This window comes from Oreochromis aureus, linkage group 23 (assembly GCF_013358895.1).
Source record: "Oreochromis aureus strain Israel breed Guangdong linkage group 23, ZZ_aureus, whole genome shotgun sequence".
NCBI classification, from domain to species: Eukaryota; Metazoa; Chordata; class Actinopteri; order Cichliformes; family Cichlidae; genus Oreochromis; species Oreochromis aureus.
Window position 1 is genome coordinate 22,560,212 of NC_052963.1, and position 18,236 is coordinate 22,578,447.

At 39.5% G+C, this 18,236-nt stretch overlaps 1 protein-coding gene and 2 long non-coding RNA genes across 3 annotated transcripts; all 3 read right to left on the reverse strand.

The window, feature by feature from the left end:
- Window positions 1-7,984: 7,984 nt before the first annotated feature.
- LOC120436148 lies at window positions 7,985-8,797 on the reverse strand. Its single transcript, XR_005610188.1, has 3 exons — window positions 8,735-8,797; window positions 8,428-8,511; window positions 7,985-8,290 (listed from the first exon to the last, which is right to left on the reverse strand). It is a non-coding gene; the product is annotated as an uncharacterized LOC120436148 (long non-coding RNA).
- Window positions 8,798-8,963: 166 nt separating this feature from the next.
- Window positions 8,964-9,659, reverse strand: LOC120436206. The gene is made up of 3 exons (XR_005610235.1): window positions 9,633-9,659; window positions 9,331-9,377; window positions 8,964-9,053 (listed from the first exon to the last, which is right to left on the reverse strand). It is a non-coding gene; the product is annotated as an uncharacterized LOC120436206 (long non-coding RNA).
- A 3,948-nt stretch (window positions 9,660-13,607) lies between these two features.
- mylz3 (myosin, light polypeptide 3, skeletal muscle) lies at window positions 13,608-16,585 on the reverse strand. Its single transcript, XM_031755111.2, has 6 exons — window positions 16,461-16,585; window positions 16,066-16,093; window positions 14,665-14,808; window positions 14,413-14,583; window positions 14,231-14,308; window positions 13,608-14,138 (listed from the first exon to the last, which is right to left on the reverse strand). The coding sequence occupies exons 1-6, from the start codon at window positions 16,461-16,463 to the stop codon at window positions 14,110-14,112; spliced, it is 453 nt and encodes a 150-aa protein (XP_031610971.1). The 5' UTR covers window positions 16,464-16,585; the 3' UTR covers window positions 13,608-14,109.
- Window positions 16,586-18,236: the final 1,651 nt, after the last annotated feature.

Below are 18,236 nucleotides of genomic sequence, written 5' to 3' on the forward strand. Positions count from 1 at the left end.
CTAGAGAAGGGAAAAGGTGGTTTAACCTTAAATTAACCCAAGCGAGACATTAGTTGCAGGATGATTTGTGTAAGTATGTGATAAAAAACTGTCCATGGGTTCAGATTTGACAAAGTTATGAATATAAGGAGATTTGGGGTATTTTGTTTTGTAAACCGCTGTGACTTTTGACCTATGCAACACTACATACTGTGTCTAGTATAACTATTATTTATTCAATAACCCTTAATTAATCAGTGTTCTCATTGGACACTCAGTTACACCAACGTAATAAACACTGAAGTATTCAAAGTTATCAAGACTTTATAACAAATACTAGTAACTAATGAATTCACAACATTTATGATGTTCTGAGCAGAAGCAGATATATACACACATATTGTGTTTGGCTAGCTGCACAAGTGGATTGACTTGTGTGTGTGCAATACACTACGTGTTCACATTATCCAAGAAGGATAGTGCATGGGCTCATCAGACAGAGCACATGAGAGTGCATGAGTTCTTCAAAGGGTAATGTTTTGAATAAAAGAGTGATATGTGGTAGATTTTCAGGTCAGTGTTACCTAGCTAAAAGTAGTCCTGTTTTTGCCACAATATAATTGGCGACCCAGCCAGGAGGGCAGACAGCAATCCAGAAGCCGAGGACCTGGGGGGACTGGGAAGTTGCATATATGAGTGATAAGACACCAAAGAAAAATAAAAGTAAGGAAGAGCTGTTTCTGCTCATTTTTGTTGCATCTGGGTGCAATCAGGCTGGATCTCCACACACGTTAAAGGTACAAAGAACTGGTCCTTCTGCAGAGGAGGCATTAGGTGTTACTGATATGAACATGCCATAAATGTTGTGTTCACCTGAGGGAGTTCATTCATCAGGTAACAGAAACCTTTGTTGAGTTCTCCTAAGAGGGCATCAGCTGGGAGGCGCACATCCTCGAAGAATAACTCAGCTGTGTCCTTTGAAAGAAGCAGAAACACAAGTGAGAGGATGTAATAAAATGAGCATGAAACGAAGACTATTAAGCAGTAAACTAGTCAAAACTTAGTAAACTAGTAAACCTAGTTAACTGGTGCAGACAGCAGAGATAGACAGGAGGACGCTGCTAATAAAGTTACACAATTACACAGTCAATTCGCGTTATTCGCGCGTATTATTATATTTACAAAATACCAGTTTTTGTCTTGGACGTATCATTTTATTTTTTTGTATTTATCCGCGACACCTTAAATGCAGGTCCGTGAAAATATTGTCTGACATGATGACACGGTGCTCTAAGAAAATGCTCCGCAACTTCTAAGGTGATATAATCATAATCATAATAATAATCATACAAAGTAAATCTATTTCCCAAAACTGCGTAAATGTTCCACTCACAGCTCTGAATGCATTTCTTTACGCTGATATCGACAGATGCAGCTCCAGCTGACTAGAAACAACTTTAACAGCGCATTTTTAACTCGCAGTAGCCGCAGAGACATCCAGACACATTTCTCAGTCCGAAAACACAAGATCAGATTATTCTGTTTGCCAATATCTTCGAATCAATTAATCACTTAATTATTAACAAATACAAATCAACAGTTTAGTCCATTAAAAAAGTAGCAGAGTGAGACCTCATATCTTCTTATTAAACGTAGCTAATGTCCGATAAACTGAAATCTGGGACTTAGATAGCAGTAATATTTCATACATTACTTAAACTCACTAATTTAATTAAGGGATTTGTTTTAAATTATAACGTAAAAAAAACAAAACAATACACAATGTAAGAAGGTTGTGCATGTAAATGTGCTGGCTGCTGTTTGCATGTTGTGTTCTCTGAGGGTGCTCCGGCTCCCTCTCACAGTCCAACAACTCGCTTTTTTAGGTTAATTGTCGATTCTTTTGGGAATTACAATCATCTATTGGGAATGTGATTCTGAGCGGTGAACTGTCAAGTGTGTACCCTGAGTTTTACATTATGGCAGCTGGGATAGTCTTCAACCCCCTCTCCAGCAACCCTTAAGTGCTTAAGAGGAATGAAGAAGGAAAGGGAGGAAGGCAGAAGGAAAGGAAGGAAGGATAACTACACTTTATGATCTCAGCTGTGATTATTAAAGGTTTGTGCTTTCTAGACATTCCCTGTAATGGAAAGAGCAGAGGGGTATGGTACTTCATCACGGCACTGTGGAACTATCAAACAAAAGACCCCAGTGCTGATAAGGCAACATGCTGTCCATTACCACCAGTTATGAGGACATAAGGTAGGTGGAAAACTCATCTGATCCAGCCTCAGTCACCCTAAATGAGAGTAAATGTGTTACTTTTCTTCAAGTCCTGTCATATTATTTTGTATGTACAAAAGTTTTAGAACAGAAATATCTTTATGCATGCTTAATCAACCAGGTAAGGGAATCCCAAAATGTTGATTCTGTTCAGCTGGACGTAATGTTTTCAGTGGGAGAAACGTTTCATCACTCTTCCAAGTGACTTCTTCAGTCTCAGCTGACTGCATGTTACCCCAACCTTATAAACAGTACATTTGCACAATGACTCAAACTAGCACCACTGAATGAACAATGGGTTGGTAGGTCAGTTCCTTGATCATTACAATGCAAATTTGAATGATCATTGATCAATGACCATTGATCAAAGGACATGGTTACCATTCACAGAGATTTGGGGAATGCAGGCTGCAATCACCGGATTGTAAGATGATGAAAGCACAGAAATATTTAACTTAAAAAGATAAATCCAAATAGATTAAATCACTGTTCCCATTTTTTTTTACCTTCCTGAATTATAGCTACATTTTCAGGAGGGTAAAATTAGTACTTCTGTAATGGAAGTGCCCGAGGTGACTGAGAACCCATGATTGCAAGGTGACTGAGAAATGTTCCAAACTAAGAAATCATGTTTGTTAAATATGTGTAATTTATATGTTTTTTCATTTATCCTTCTCCTTTTCTGTGGTTTTTCTTTCTATTTGTTTTATCTATTTAATCTTCTGTAAGGCACTTTGGTCCATTGTGGTTGTTTTGTGATTTGGAGGCTGCCTTTAACAGCCGATTACGTGACAGCCAGGCGACAAAGGCTGCTCCAAATGTGACCCACAAATGCATCCTCCTTTTACTTGGATTTGAACGATGATTCGGTGTATCCTCGTGGCCCACCCTATCCCAGGATTCATAGCAGTGGCAGTGGATAATTTTTGATTTAAGCTTGTTCTGCAGCCACAAGAGATAGGCACCTTGCAGTCGACAAAATCCTCTGTATGCCAGAGTTTTCTAGAGTCAAATGTGAGGCCATCTGTCCGACAGCTAAAGCTTCTCCTAAATTAGGCCATGCAACAGGATCATGACCCCAAGCACAACAGCAAATCTACAGCATGGAAGTCCAGACCTCAACCTGACTGAAATGCTGTGTATAAAGGAATGCTTGCAAATGTCAATGAATTGAAGTTATTGCTGCTGACTGAAGGTTCTGTAAAATTCCTCAATCATAGAATGATTACGATATTGAACTAAAACAAATGCCTGAATCCTAAATTGTGGATATCCTATTATGGTGATCTAAAATGTAACACTAAATGTGATTAAAACACTAAAACACTGGACTCCTGGGCTGAACGACCGTGAGAATCACCAACCCGAGGAAAACACACAATACACGAGTCCATGACAAAGACAATTCATTCTTGAATGAAGACATTGTTCAGACACATTTAAAATGTAGCCAATTGTGTTTATTATTAAATTATTGAGGAAATAGTAGGGGGTTTAAGAAGAGGGTAAATTAAAGGGATAGAAAAGAGGAAAGAGATAGAGGACAGAAAACCCCAACAATCCCTCTGAGCAAGCACTAGGTGCGACAGTGGATAGGAAAACTCCCTTTAAAGGAAGAAACCTATGACAGAACCAGGCTCTAGAGGGGGGCAGTCAACTGTCGGGACTGGTTGGGGGTGAGGGTGAAAGAGAGAGAGAGGGAGGAGATGGGACAGTGTTTTTGGACTTCAAGAGGGTAAATTAAAGGGATAGAAAAGAGGAAAGAGATAGAGGATAGAAAACCCCAACAATCCCTCTGAGCAAGCACTAGGTGCGACAGTGGATAGGAAAAACTCCCTTTAAAGGAAGAAACCTATGACAGAACCAGGCTCTAGAGGGGGCAGTCAACTGTCGGGACTGGTTGGGTGTGAGGGTGAAAAGAGAGAGAGTGGAGGAGATGGGACAGGTGTTAGGGGTTAAAGGGAAATAGGGGAGGGAGAGGTGTCAGGTGGGAAAGGGAGGGGACAGGATTGGAGAGGTGAAAATTACGATGGAACAGAGGTGGAGGAAGACGAGGTGACATCAGCAGCAGAAAACATAGAAAACGTAGAAAAAGCAGGAGTGTCCCTCCTCCAGAAGAAACGGAAGCGTTTTTTCTTCTTTTCCAGGAGCTTTTCCACAAGCACTTTTTTCTCTAGGATGAGGGTTCTTAACTCATCGATCATTTGTGTATTTTCCTTCTCAAGTTTCCTGCATGTTTTCTCCACTTCTTCTAAGTTGGCTTGTTTTTCTTCCAGCCTTTCTTTCAGTTCGTTACATTTTGCCTCCTGCATTAGCTTTGCCTTGTGCATCTCTGTATAACACTGTTCTAATTTGTTGTGCGTGTCTTCTAGCTGCTGACTTCTCTCGATTTGTTGAAGTGTACACTGCAGGTCTTTGTTTGTTTTCTCTAGTTGCTGCTTTAACATCTGCACCTCAGTGTTTTGCACTTCAAGTTGTTGGAAAGTTCCTCAAGTTCTGTGTTTTTCTCAGCATGTCATTGAGCTTACTCTGCATGTCTGAGCATTGTTTTTGCAGTGTTTTCTTTTCCCTCTCCAGTTCAGTTGTTTTGTTGTTCATTTTGTTATAACGTTCTTGCAGTTTTTGGTTTTTCCTCTCAAAGTCCTGGAGAGTTTGTTTTCTTCTTTCTGCTTTATTTCCGTTGTTCTTTGTCTTGAAGCAGCTCTTGATATTTCTGCAGTGTTTCATCAAGCTTTACCTGCTGCGCTCCGTATTTTTCCTGCATGCCTTGGAGTTGGCACTGCATGTCTCTCTGCTTTATGTCCAGCTTTTCTTTCTCTTCAAGGATTTCTTTATTTTTTGCAGAGCTTCATCAAGCATTACTTGCAAACCTTTGTTGTGTTTCTTGATGTTCTGAAGCTCGCAATCCAGATCTTCTCTTTCATGTCTTGCTGTTCTTTCTCTTGTTTGAAATCCTTATTTCTTTGCACTGTTTTATCGAGCTTTATTTTCAGCGCTGTGTATTTTTCCTCCACGTCTTCAAGCTTGCAGTCCATTTCTTTCTGTTTAATTTCTTGTTGCTTTTTTCTTGAAGCAACTCTTTATTCTTGTTCAGTGTTTTATCATGCCTTGCCTGAAGCGCTTTGTACTTTTCCTCCATGCCTTGGAGTTTGCGCTGCTTTACGTCCATTTGCTCTTTTTCTTGGAGGAGTTCTTTTTTTTTTTTTGCAGAGCTTCATCGAGCTTTATTTGCAAGCCTTTGTTGTGTTTCTCCATGTCCTGAAGCTTGCAATCCGTATCTTCCTGTTTCATGGTCTGTTGCCCTTTCTTTTGAAGAAACTCAACCCTTCCTTTCAGCACTTTGTGATTTATCTCTGTGCCTTGGAGTTTTATGACCAGTTGTTTCTTCTCTTGGAGGATTTCTTTATTTTTTTGCAAAGCTTCGTCAAGCTTTACTTGCAGCTCCTGAATCTTTTTGTCCTTGTCCTGCTCGTTTTTCTTCTGTTGGAGGACTTCTTCTGTTGGTTTTTCTTGAGCTTTATTAAGCTTTGCTTGGAGCTCAAAGATCCTTCCGCGCATGTCTAGGACTTCCATTTCTTTCTCCTTTTGAATATCTTCCTTTTCAACAAGCTGGCTGAACAATCTATGTACTTCAGCAGTCCTTCTCTCATATTCTTCTCTCAGCAACATAATCTCCGCTCGTTGTTCAAAAAAACTTTGCCAGACGTAATAGATGTACTCTGGCTGGGCCGGGTGTCGCGTATTGTGATTCTTCCTGAGATTTTCCTCATGCATTTCTTCCAAGCACATCTTCTGCACTTGAATATTCTCCTCTTGATTGCAAAGAGGAGCGCTGGGCTTTACTATTTCTCTTTTGTTGTGTTTTTTTGGAGACATGTTAGAATCAATAAACAGTGACCAGTGACTCTGAAAAGGATCCAAAAAAGGCTTCTCTGGCGAGCGTTTGAATGCTGCAAACGTAAATGCTGCGAATAACAGACTAAAAGTTGTTGTGTCTCACTCCTATTTAAGGGTTTTTAGGATCAAAGGATCAAAGGATCAAAGTGGTGGTAAGATTCTAAATGTGGGTGATGTCAAAACTCTGTAAGCCAATGAGGTTGTCACATGACATTTGTGGAGGGCATTTTTACCTGGACAAATTATCAATAAAGTTTCAATCTCTGTAACAATGATGACAGTATAATTGTTATTGTTCAGCAGAACAACAAACAATTATATTGACAATTATATGTGTCCAGTATGTTGGCTGATTTTCTTTTACTTTTTGCATTTGAAAATAAAAGTTGTCCTGATTTTAACACCATTACAAGAAGTGTTGTTAATTATTCATTTTGAATCATAATCAGGTTACCACAAATTGTTATTCTTAGTACTGCATACTTGCAGTGAAGAAGTTGTCCTAACAGTCATCTTAAGTAAACTGCACTCAATTTTTCTGGAGGCAATGAGTTTGCATAGTTTTTTTTGAGTTCTGGGAACTACTTAGATTTTACAGTGCAGTAGTTTGAACATTTGTAATAACATTTCTGCAAACTGGAACCAAACTTCTCCTTTTCTAGAACTGTTGCTAACACTTATGACATGAAAATGAATCGAGATGGAGTGATAAATGTTACTTTTCTTGTTTTGTTTATATCTAAAGTTTAAAAACAAAAATAGAAACTGTTACCTGGACTGCCTCAGCCCAGGTGATGTAATATTAGCAGACAGAGGGTTTGATGTTGCAGAATCTTTGGAGCTGTACCATGCTGAACTGAAGAGCCCAGCTTTCACCAAAGGGAAGAACTAACTGGCCCCTAGATTGCCCAATCAAATCTCTTAATGCCATCAGCCCTCCCTTCCTTCACTGTGCGCTCACCTTGTAGAAAAGAGTTGAGTGTGGAAGAAATGGCAAAAATGTGGAGCTGAAAAGCTAAGAGAGAAAAAGAAATTATAAATAAATCAACGTGTCAAATTAACTGACATGTTAGCTGTTGGAGCTCCTGCTGCATTTTATGTATCTATATTGTGTCTTTTTCATAATAAATAATAAAAAAACATGATTTATCCTCACTGTATGAACATTCTTGGAGTCCTTGAAGTCTCGTCATGGTGAAGTTACTCATGTGATGCGATGTTGTTATAATGGTCCAGCTGGTGTGTAGCTATCATATTAGAGTTCTCTTTCTTCTTCTGATTTTATAACATTTTTTTGATGATGGTGTCACATTTACAGTGGTTGCAACACTTGCACCTAAAGTGCCACCATAGTAACCACTGCATAAATGCAACACACTTGTTTTCTAACAGGAATCTGCAATCAGCCATTCCTTAAACTAAATCCTAACTTTGTCATTGAGCAAATTAAAAGAACAAAATCATGTTTGAACATAAACTGAGTATTTGCACGGACATGCTCAAATTCAAAGTCATCTTTTGTCAAAAAACATATGGACAGGTCATACACAAGAATTTGTAATTGCAACGCCCCACGGCCCTCGGTGTACACTAAACAACATAAACATAAAAAGATACAAATAAAATAAAAGTCTTATGTACTATACATTACAATAAAATCTTATATAAACGACAGTATCCAACACAATCCAGGGTCAGAGGGCCCGGTGGCGCCAGTGTTCGGCAGCCTCGCCTCTGTCAGTGCGCCCCAGGGTGGCTGAGGCTACAATGTAGCTTGCCATCACCAGTGTGTGAATGTGTGTGTGAATGGATGGATGTAAAGCGCTTTGGGGTCCTTAGGGACTAGTAAAGCACTATACAAATACAGGCCATTTACCATTTACCATTTACAATCCAACTGTTTGATGGGAGAAATCACCTGTTTATCATAGAACAGCAGGTAAGCTGTTCTCTGCCGCTGCTCATCATTGACGAACTCGTCATCGTATGTTAGTCAGCAGTGTGTGACGTGGTCTCTTAGCATGGCCCCCTGGCTCCCACCGTGACCTGCTGGGGTACACGGCCTGGAAACTGGCTCATCTCTCTCATTGACTTCAGGACAACGCGGCTCATCATCTAAGGTCACCTTTTTCTTTGAGGAACACATCACCAGTTAGTTCAACCAAAATGGATGACATAATGAGAATTTGAGTGTCAATCCTAACATTCAGACTCCACATGTTCCTATAACAGCTGTTCACGTGTCACACTCGGCTCTGTAGAACGTACTGTGCAGAAAAACAGCAGCGAGTTGGGAGGGCAGGAAACCTCTGTCTGGACACCAACGTCCTTGACTTCACAGTGCTGATGGTACTGTTATAGAAAGACACAAACAGTGCAATCACAGTGATGAAATTACAGGAGAAGAAACACAAAGCAATCAATCAGCTTTAAATAGGAACACAGTAAAAGGACCAAAACATCCTCAGACTGGCTGACGGGGTTAACACTGGACAAAACACAAAGATTCTCCTTCATGATCCAAGAAGGAAGGAGTACCAGCAGAACTTGTTCAGACAGTAAAATAATATCGTACCTCTGTTGGGGTTCAGAAGGTGGCACGACCGTGTCTTCTGCCTTGTCTTCATTTTTGGGAAAACCTTTGACTTTTTCTGCCAGTTACAAATAAATCCAGTTAAAACAAATGATGCACAAATTCCTGCACCGTTTGTTTGTTCAGAGCTTATTCTCTGCAGTGGTAAACTCACCTCACAAAAAAAGCCATCTGCGCCACCAGGAAGCCTTCTTTGATTTGTTCTGTCTGAGCCTCAGCTGGAGGTGAGACTGGTGCAGAAGAGGTGGCTGGAGTGTCAGGGGCCACATGTTCATCTGTGAGATCCTTTCGTGCACTCACACTGGAAAGATAACAGAGAAGATCAGTCTGCTGTAATGCACTCAAACTGCCCTCAGTGCCTCAAGAAAGTCAGCTAAACCGACTGCATGAAGCTGTGGACTCCACAGAGGAACAAATCTACAACTTACACAGTAAAACTGATTCAGCTCAAATATTCAGACAAATATTTACTTTCAAATGAGAAAACTGTGAATGCATGTTTATATGTGTATTTATAAATGTATACATAAACATAATTTTAAACGTAGTAAAAATGTGACAGAGAGCAAAGATCGTACTTTTTCAGTGGGTCCTCTCCAACACCCACAGTATCCTCCTTTATTATCTGTTTCAAATAAATCAAACAGCATGTGATTTAATAAGAACTGCTGCACAAAAACAGCATTTTTTTTAAAAATATTAAAAAACATGACAAATCAGGCTGTGCCTTTCTTCTTCTTAGAGTCCAGCAAAACATGTTTGCACTTTTGCTGTTTGAGCAAATAATCCGTAGAACTTGTAAAGTTTTTACAAAACACTTCGCCTTCTCTCTGCAATCTCCAACTCCGGTTTGCAAAAGTCTGAAAGTGTGTGAACTTACAGTCCTCAAAATGTGACACCTACAGAATATGTTTGAGTTAGCAGGTAACAAACATAAACATGGTTACCATAGTGATAATAATAAACTTTATAATGTGTTGCTAACATTTTGGTTGTTGTGATGATTCAAATTTGTTCAGTAAACCTCATCAACATGAACATGTGTTGACATTGGCATATATTTGGATCTCATCAGTAGCGGTTTTAGATACGGGCGACACGGGCGGATGGGGGCGGCATCACGGGCAAAAAAAAAAAAAAAAAAAAATGCTCGTACTCATGCTGCCCCGACGGCAGCCAGCGCATATTGGGAATGTCACAGGCACCGATCGGTTTTCTATCGCCCATTTGCTGGGAGTAAGGGCACCCTCCATTTGCGAGGTGCGCCTGCTGCTTGCGGCACAGGGAGGAGAGGGCGGGGCGGCGGGGGATTCTCTGGCTGGCTGGAGCAGCATCTAATAACCAACTCACAAAATAAAACAAAATAAAAACAAAACAACAAACACGAAAACACCGGACATTATGATACAGACTTATAATTTGCACCGATGTTTTTTCGAAATTCTATACACGAAAACTGAGCGCGAGAGCCCTCGGTGCGCCTGCGCGCTGCTGAAGTCAAAGTAAACTTTATTGTCATCTCCGCTACATACAGTCCAGTATATAGAGAGACGAAACGACGAGGCTCCAGTTACAGCAGTGCAAGTAAACGAACAATAAATATAGTAGAGTAAGAAAATAAATATACACTTTAGGACTCGGGGTAAAGGGATCAATAACAATTTAAAATTTATAATTTACAGTTTGATGATTTAAAGTCTCACACATAACCCGTCGAAAGGGGAGGGAGACCTGCTGCTTCCAAATAGAGCACATTTCATTCATAATGTTGTAAATCCAAATCCATTATGTATTCATGATTTGAATCCTGAGTTGTGTGAAATCCCAGAAATAAACCCTAGACAAAGTTAATCTGTGAACTAAGGTGTAGGTCTATTAGGTTATGTTGTGGTGATCCTCTGGTTGAGGGATGGGTGTTCATACTGGAGTGCAAAATTAAAACCAATGGAAGATGGACAAGAAAAGTTCAAAGCCATCAGGTGCTCAGTTTAGAAAAAAGAGAAAAGAAGAGGAGAAGAAACGAACAAATGATACAAGTAAACAGATGTGTCATTGGATAATGGCAGGTCATCCTGAAACAATCAGAATCAGAATACTTTATTAATCCCTAAGGAAATAATGTGGGTTACAGTTGCTCCAAGAAGAAATGGTAAAAATAGTAACAGTAACAGACTAAACTCCAAACAATACATTATGTTACAGATTTTAATATTAATTAGTCATTGTCAATTGTTGATTTGTCCTGTTCTCATTGTATGACGAATTATGATGGCTGTTTGGTTGCCGTTTGCATACTATGCATACTCTCTCTCTCTCTTCATATGTGTGTGTGGACAACAGTTTTATGTTAATGTACAATCCTTAACATGTTTTGTGTGTGTGTGTGGGGGGGGGCCCAGAGGGAGTGTTCGCCCAGGGCGCCAAACAGGCTAGGACCGCCACTGCCTCCAACTCATTATTTATGGGTAGGTTTCTTCTTCTATTGAAGTGTAAGGAAGTGTGTTTGCACAGCATTTCCACCTATTGCTTGGAGTTACAAAACACTGCCTGTAGTATTTTTCATTTTAAAGCCAATTTTAAGCATAAAGTTAAGTATAAAATTATAGGCCAAAAAAAGTATTGATGTATGTCTTTTGTCTGAGAAAACATAAAGCATAAAAAAGGCTCCCGCCAGTCATAACATAGTATGGAAGCTATTTTTAATGGTTTTTAATTAAACCCAACAGCAAAAAACAAAACCACTATCAGCAGCTTCATGTATGCACCTTTACTATGACATCACACCACACGGGGGCAGGACTTACACAGGTTAAAACTTGTCTTACTACACTGAAACACAAGCACCAGAGGCACTGTACAACCTGTGTAAGTTTCCTAGTTAACATTAGGAAACATCTAATGCACAGTCCAGAATGGAGATGTTTCATTCAGCAATCACACACTTTTTATGTTATTTCAGTTTAACTAGATGATTCACATTTTTTGCCCAACAAAAAATGGTCCAGACAAGTGGGCTGCTTTAAGAAACCAAAAACAAACGAGTGAAATCTGGTGGTTTGTTGAGCTTTATTGATCTTCTGTAGTACCAGTATGTTCTCTGTATGCTCTTTGACATTAAAAAGGAAAATTGTTGCTGTTTCAAAATGACTCAAATATACCTTCCTCTGCAATGCAAATTGTTCCATTTTTCCTGTCACATGGTGCAATATAGAGAGATAGAAGAGCATCTATAACATTTACTCTTTGACTCAAATTAAGCTGATGTCATAGGGACATACAAACAAATATTAATGATCATGCTGTTATAGCATGAATATTGCAAAATAAATCAACAGTAATTTTTACTTTAATAAAGAAAATTAAAAAAAATAATATTTTTAGTGGGGCAAAAGTCAACAATGGCTGAATGGCTTCTTATTTAAACACTGCAAATGATATAGCATCGGCAAAAACAGAGCACTTTAACTTTAATATATAAAAATTTGGTTGATCTCTTTTGGGGGGCATTTCATGTTTCTGTTCTTTTGTGAGTAATTTATTCAGTTTTACACACACACACACACACACACACACACACACACACACACACACACACACACACACACACTTTTTTCAAGTTTTAATGTTATGGCTCATTTTTTCCCCCCACTTTTTTTTTCTCCCTTTGTCTGATTTTTAATGTTTTATGTCCACTTTTAGTGTTCGACCTACATGGACTCTCTATGATTTTTTGTGCTGGCTGGATCCTTTGAATGTAAAAACAAATGAACCACAAGGAACCACTTTGGATCAAATCCAGCTGAAGTCTCAATTTTAACTGTTACTTTCTGTGTTACAATAATATTCATTTGAATATTAAATACATTGTATGAATATCTTTCAATATGTAGATATCTACAAATATCTCATTTTTAGAGAGAACCAATATGACAGAAATATATTTTTGTAAAATTTCAGTTTAAAATCTCATATATTGTATGTGTGTTTGGTAAGTAATCTACATTTAGACTAACCAAACTAACCTTAAATAAGTGCTAATAAAATTAGAATTTTTTTTAAGTAGCTGGTAGATACTATTTTATTATTCTTCATTCTGTCTTTTTGACTTTTATCATTTTAATGGACTAAAATTATGTGTTATTATATATTGCTAACAATTTTGCTTGTACTGTTAGCTAATAATGTAAATTATTAGCTAACAGTACAACAGTAGTGTTTGTTTACAATTCAGTAGCTAGCTACTATAGTATAACTACTATTGATTTATTTAGCTAAAACTTTTTAACTGTGTCCAAACTGTTATGTGTTTTAACTATAATGTTAGCTAACAATAGAACTGCTAGCTACATGTAAATATCCCATAGCTTTTTCATAATTTTAGCTAGCTACCGTATTACAGCGATCACCCCAGTATATCTAGGATGTATTTTTAGCTGTTTAATCATTCTTTGCTCACTGTACCCTAATTGTTAAAAAATTGAACAGTTGAACAAATAGACTGTTCTACTGTTACTCCATAATTTTATCTAATATACGTTTTTGCAGAATTATTTACAAACTGATTATTTTAGCTACACATCGATGTCCATTATTGTTTCATTATGTATATTTAACAATTTTATTATGTTTATAGTTACTTGGCTATACTTAAAGCTAATTCTTCAGTTCTTAATTCACTTTCTAACCCTTTTCCTTTTTAAATGTATTTAATAATTGATGCTTTCTTTTTTGGCTCTAGCTTATTCATAGCCTTTTGTTAAACATCAACTTTTTTGCATAAATTTCTTCAATCTGAGACCTGCAGCTTGCAGTCGACAAGTGCACGTGTCAATGAAAGATCAAGAATCAACCCAGATGGGATGTACGTTGGAAAAGTTTATTCTCAAATGAAGAGAGTGAAAATAAATAAAACTTTTCAGGGAAGGAGGGAGCTCTGGCGCTCTGACCACAACCATTCTCCAGCACCTTTGGCATTGCTGGGCCAGTGATGGCGTGACTGAATGAGGTGGCGGTGGGAATGGAGGGATCTACCCTCACTTGATGAGTGGTCACCCCTTTTCCCCCGTTCCTCACCCCATGTGGTGAGTGGAGACGCGCCCCGGTGGGGGGAAGTAGAGGCCGAGTGATGGAGGTCTACAATGGAGAGGTGATGGCGATGTCCCAAGAGAGGAGGGTGAGAGACGAAATGGAAAAGAAAACAAAATAAACAAAACAAAAAAATGGGCTTGCTTCAACATCCCTTGTACATAGTCCTTGTCTTTCCTTGGTTGGTCTTTGAAACAGTGTAGATGTCACGAACACTATGGGGCTGTCTGTAGGCGAGCTACAGTTTCTTCAGCACTCTCGCTGCTGGCCTCTTACACAGACATGATGTGCTTGACGAAAGCTGCAGGAAGAAGTTCAAATATTTAGCTTCCTGGAAATTCCCCAAAAAAAAAGAAAAAAAAGAAAGTGGAATGGTTTGAAGTCCGGTCTTACCCTCATAGTGCACACTGCCGTTCTCGTCCTCCTGACCGGCCATAAGGGCATCAATCTCTTGCTCGTTCATCTTCTCTCCTGTGGATGCACAACGATCCATGTCAGGGATATGTTTTCCATTTCACTAACTATTGCAAGCTAAGCAAACTATATGTGTGCGCTTCTAAATTTGGGAGGCTCACCCAGAGTGGACAGCACAATACGCAGCTCAGCACCCATGACTGTGCCATTGCCCTCCTTGTCGAAGACACGAAGACCCTCAACGTAGTCATCATAGGTTCCCTTGGGTTGAGCGTCGACCTCCTTCAGCATAGGCAAGAAAGCGTCAAAGTTGAGCCTCTTGTTGGCCAAGTCTGTTGATAGCACACCAAATTATTACACATACCATGACACAGACTGCTCTTTTGTGTTAGAAAAAACAGTTTATGTCTCACCATCGGCAGATGGGTTGCCCAGAATCTTATTAACGGACTTGTTGGTGGGATTCTGGCCCAGAGCACGCATGATGTCAGCCACCTGGTTGTAAGCCACCTGGCTGTCACCAACTCTGTCAAAGAGACCAAAAGCCTCCTTGAAGTCTGACCAGGAGGAGAGAAACAAAGTTGAGTACAAGTGCTTCAGGACTTATAGTTAGGGCTTCAGCAATATGGAAAATATTAAAACAAAAAAGTCTGCCAGAGTTTTTTCTTTGTCCCATCCAAATGGTATAATTGATATTATTGTTATGGCATGACATCCATGTTTTCTTTGCTGTGTTAGATCCATCCCCTTTGGCTTTGGGTTTCCTACTCTATCTATTACAGTGTTACTACTAGTCGTCTATGTCAGTTGCACAGTGCCACAATGTAGAGGAAGACAGTAAAAGCCACATAATTCTGTCATTGTTCTCAGCTAATTGAGAGGGACAGCTGTGAAGAGGAAGGCACCAACTGGGGGCCCAGACAATGGTTGGCTATGTCTGTGAATCCCACCAGGAACTCAAAGTGACCTTTTTGACAGATTAATGTGTTCGTGTGGCTTCTGAACAGCAGTTGTACCCTTCCACCACACTCGACCCACCCCGTCCTTCTACATTCCTGCCTCCACTTGCATTTACAGCAACATTGCGAGCAAACTGATACACCCTGACAGAGAAACGCAGGCCATTTAGAGACATAGCGACATGGCCCTCCGTGCAGTCAAACCCAAGAATGCTGACTGGGCCGTAATTAACACCGTGACTTGGAAAGGAACTTAATGTTAGACATATAGTATAGCTGTACCAGAATGTGTAGAAGCAGCACTAAACAAATAAGCCTGATTGAAAACTCGTTAAAGGTTTGCCTGCAAGTCTAGGATACACAACTGGAAGAGTTTTAACTACACAAAAGTATCCATGTCCAAATGGGGACCCCTAATATATCCCATAGGGCATGTTTATAGAGGACATGTCTTTCGGCAGTTAAACAAAAAAGGGATGGGGTGATTCAGATTCTTGTGTAAGCTGATGCCACCAGCACTGCATCTTAAACCCTGACCTAAGGATTAATGCCCCTCCTGAATAAGGACCATGGCGACTCGCAAGACAAGCTGAGAATAGACATGTCTGAAATCTTTCCCGACAGCTGGAGAAGTTGGTAGAATGGCATGGCATGGCGCTATTCATCCTCTGCTTCCACTTTTCTAGCACTTTAATCAGATTAAAAGTTCATCTAAGTAAGTCTGGAGCTACTCTGAGAGTTTGTTTCGTGTGACAGTTGCAAAAGTTAGACGTAAATGCCTACCAGCACACTGACTGAGAGGTTGGTGCCTTCACATATGAGGCAAAATCTCTCTTTTTCCTTTTCTTCACTTACCCTCAATCTGGTCCGGTGTGAACTCAGTCTGTCACATTTAAAAACACACATTAACAAATACACAAACACACAGAAAACAGAGAAATAAAGAAAAACAAAATGAGTATATCCAGCTTATGTAACTGTCCAAAAGGATTCTGAACACATGATGGATGCTGAAACTCTAAAACGGCCTCTTTGCATTAGAATATAAGCCTGTTTAGACATTAAACATATACATGTGAATGCATTCCAAGACTCTAGTCCTGGGTGCCAGTCTTCATTTTGCCTCACTAGCAAAAGTCTCAGTTTTGGGGTCGTTATCGAGCTGATGTCCAAACCAATTAAAAGGAAAAAAAGGTAACTCCATCAGCAATGCCCCACCCAAAAGGTCCAAAACAGAAGTTCGTACACACCATTTTGGAGAGCAGGAGCTGGAGGAGATGAGAAGCTGAAGTCCCAAGACAGTGTGGTCCTTAGCCATGGTCAAAGCACCCCTCTTATTTATTCCAGGCATGTGATGTCACATATGCTAATGGGCAGATCAGATGACACATTGGAACATCTTTAACTTTCTTAGGGCAAATGGAAAGGAGAGCTGTACGCCCTCGGAGCAGTGGGAGTAGGCCTTTAGAAGGGGACAGGGCTATTTTTAGAAGGCTGAAAGAACGGTCGCAAGATTTCAAAGAGTCTGTGAATGCATTACAATTTCAACCGAAATGCTTTCGGCAGCATTGACACTTCCACTTCTCTCCTCTGGAAAGAGATGTACAGCTGGTGAGTGAAAATGCAGAAAACTCAGCTTCCTTGAGGCTCACTTGAGGAGGGCTCCAGGTGCGAGGAGCTCATTTACAGGGTGGTATTTTTAAACAGCCCCACTGCTCCTCCTCTTATGGTTAAATAACAGGAGAGGGGGAAAAATCATTTGAAAAGTTCACTCCATTCAGGCATGTGTTAAAAGCATTGACACTGAGCGGCAGATAACCTGAAAACAACAGGTTTTATAACAATTCTAAAGACCTTAAAAAGATCTGTCCTCACAGCGCTACCCTCAGAATAGGACAAGTAACAAATAAATTCATAATGTGCAGATTTGCTGGCTTCAACTGACTAAAAATTGATCAGTTTGTCCATTAATAAATAGGCAAATACACTGGAGGAAAGTTAAGCTTACATAATGTAGGTTATGTTACTAAGAACTACATTCATAGCACAATAAATGACGTTTTTAAAAGTCAATTTCATTGGCATTTCCATCTTCAGCAGAGCTCTCCATGGTGCTGACAGCGATGCAGAAAGAAACTTTGTTTAATGCAATAAGCTTTAATCTTAATAAATGAATTTCTTGATACATTGTTTGATGTAACAAACTTAATTTAAAGAACTGGAAAAAATTCTCTGCACTTTGCATTTTATTGACTTTATAGTATATCATTACCTCTGATTCTCCAAGTGCAGTTTCATTTTTCAAGTTATTTATAGCCCACCTATTACAAATCACAATTTCAAAAGCAACAAGGTTATCCTTACTTTATGTAAGTAATAGTAACTAATCCTCATATACAATTATTACCCAACAGTTTAGATTCATAGATGCATAGAGGTTCTTTTTAATCGTTTATCTGTAGAAAGCATTTTAACTTTTTCTTTTATTGTCTGGTGTTTTCACTCTCCGTGGTTTATAAGAACAAACTCAGTAGGCTTGTAAACATGGGCAGTAAGAGGTCAGCAACAACATAGTGTGTGCCAGCTTTGGGAGTCATGAGTGATGGGACAGGGGCGAGACATTCACAGGGACGTAGCACACAGTCATCATAGTCAAGACAGTACACCAGCTTTGTGAGGACCTCGCACCCCAAGGTTGTTTATACCTTGTACAACTCTGGTGAACAAATCCAGGTGATATTTGTTATGATGTGGGATGAAATAGATGTCTTTTATCCCTGTAACTGTGATATTGTTGTTGTGGTTATTTGTCTGACAGTCGCCCTGAGGCACAAATTTCTGAAAGGACAAATAATAAATCTAATTGAATCCATCCATCCATCCTCCCGACTCTAAGTTGTGTCATGGTGACCACAGATCTTTCTTAATGGACTTACCCATTGGCTTTATATGTTGTTTGACATCCGTCTGTCCATCCATCCATCCATCCATCCATCCATCCATCCATCCATCCATCCATCCATCCA

Coding starts and splice junctions, on each gene's coding strand:
- mylz3 (XM_031755111.2), bottom strand. Junction 14,809..16,065: donor CACACCGGACCAGATTGAGG/GTAAGTGAAGAA, acceptor CCTCCTGGTCAG/ACTTCAAGGAGGCTTTTGGT. Junction 14,139..14,230: donor CGGCAGTGTGCACTATGAGG/GTAAGACCGGAC, acceptor TTCTTCCTGCAG/CTTTCGTCAAGCACATCATG.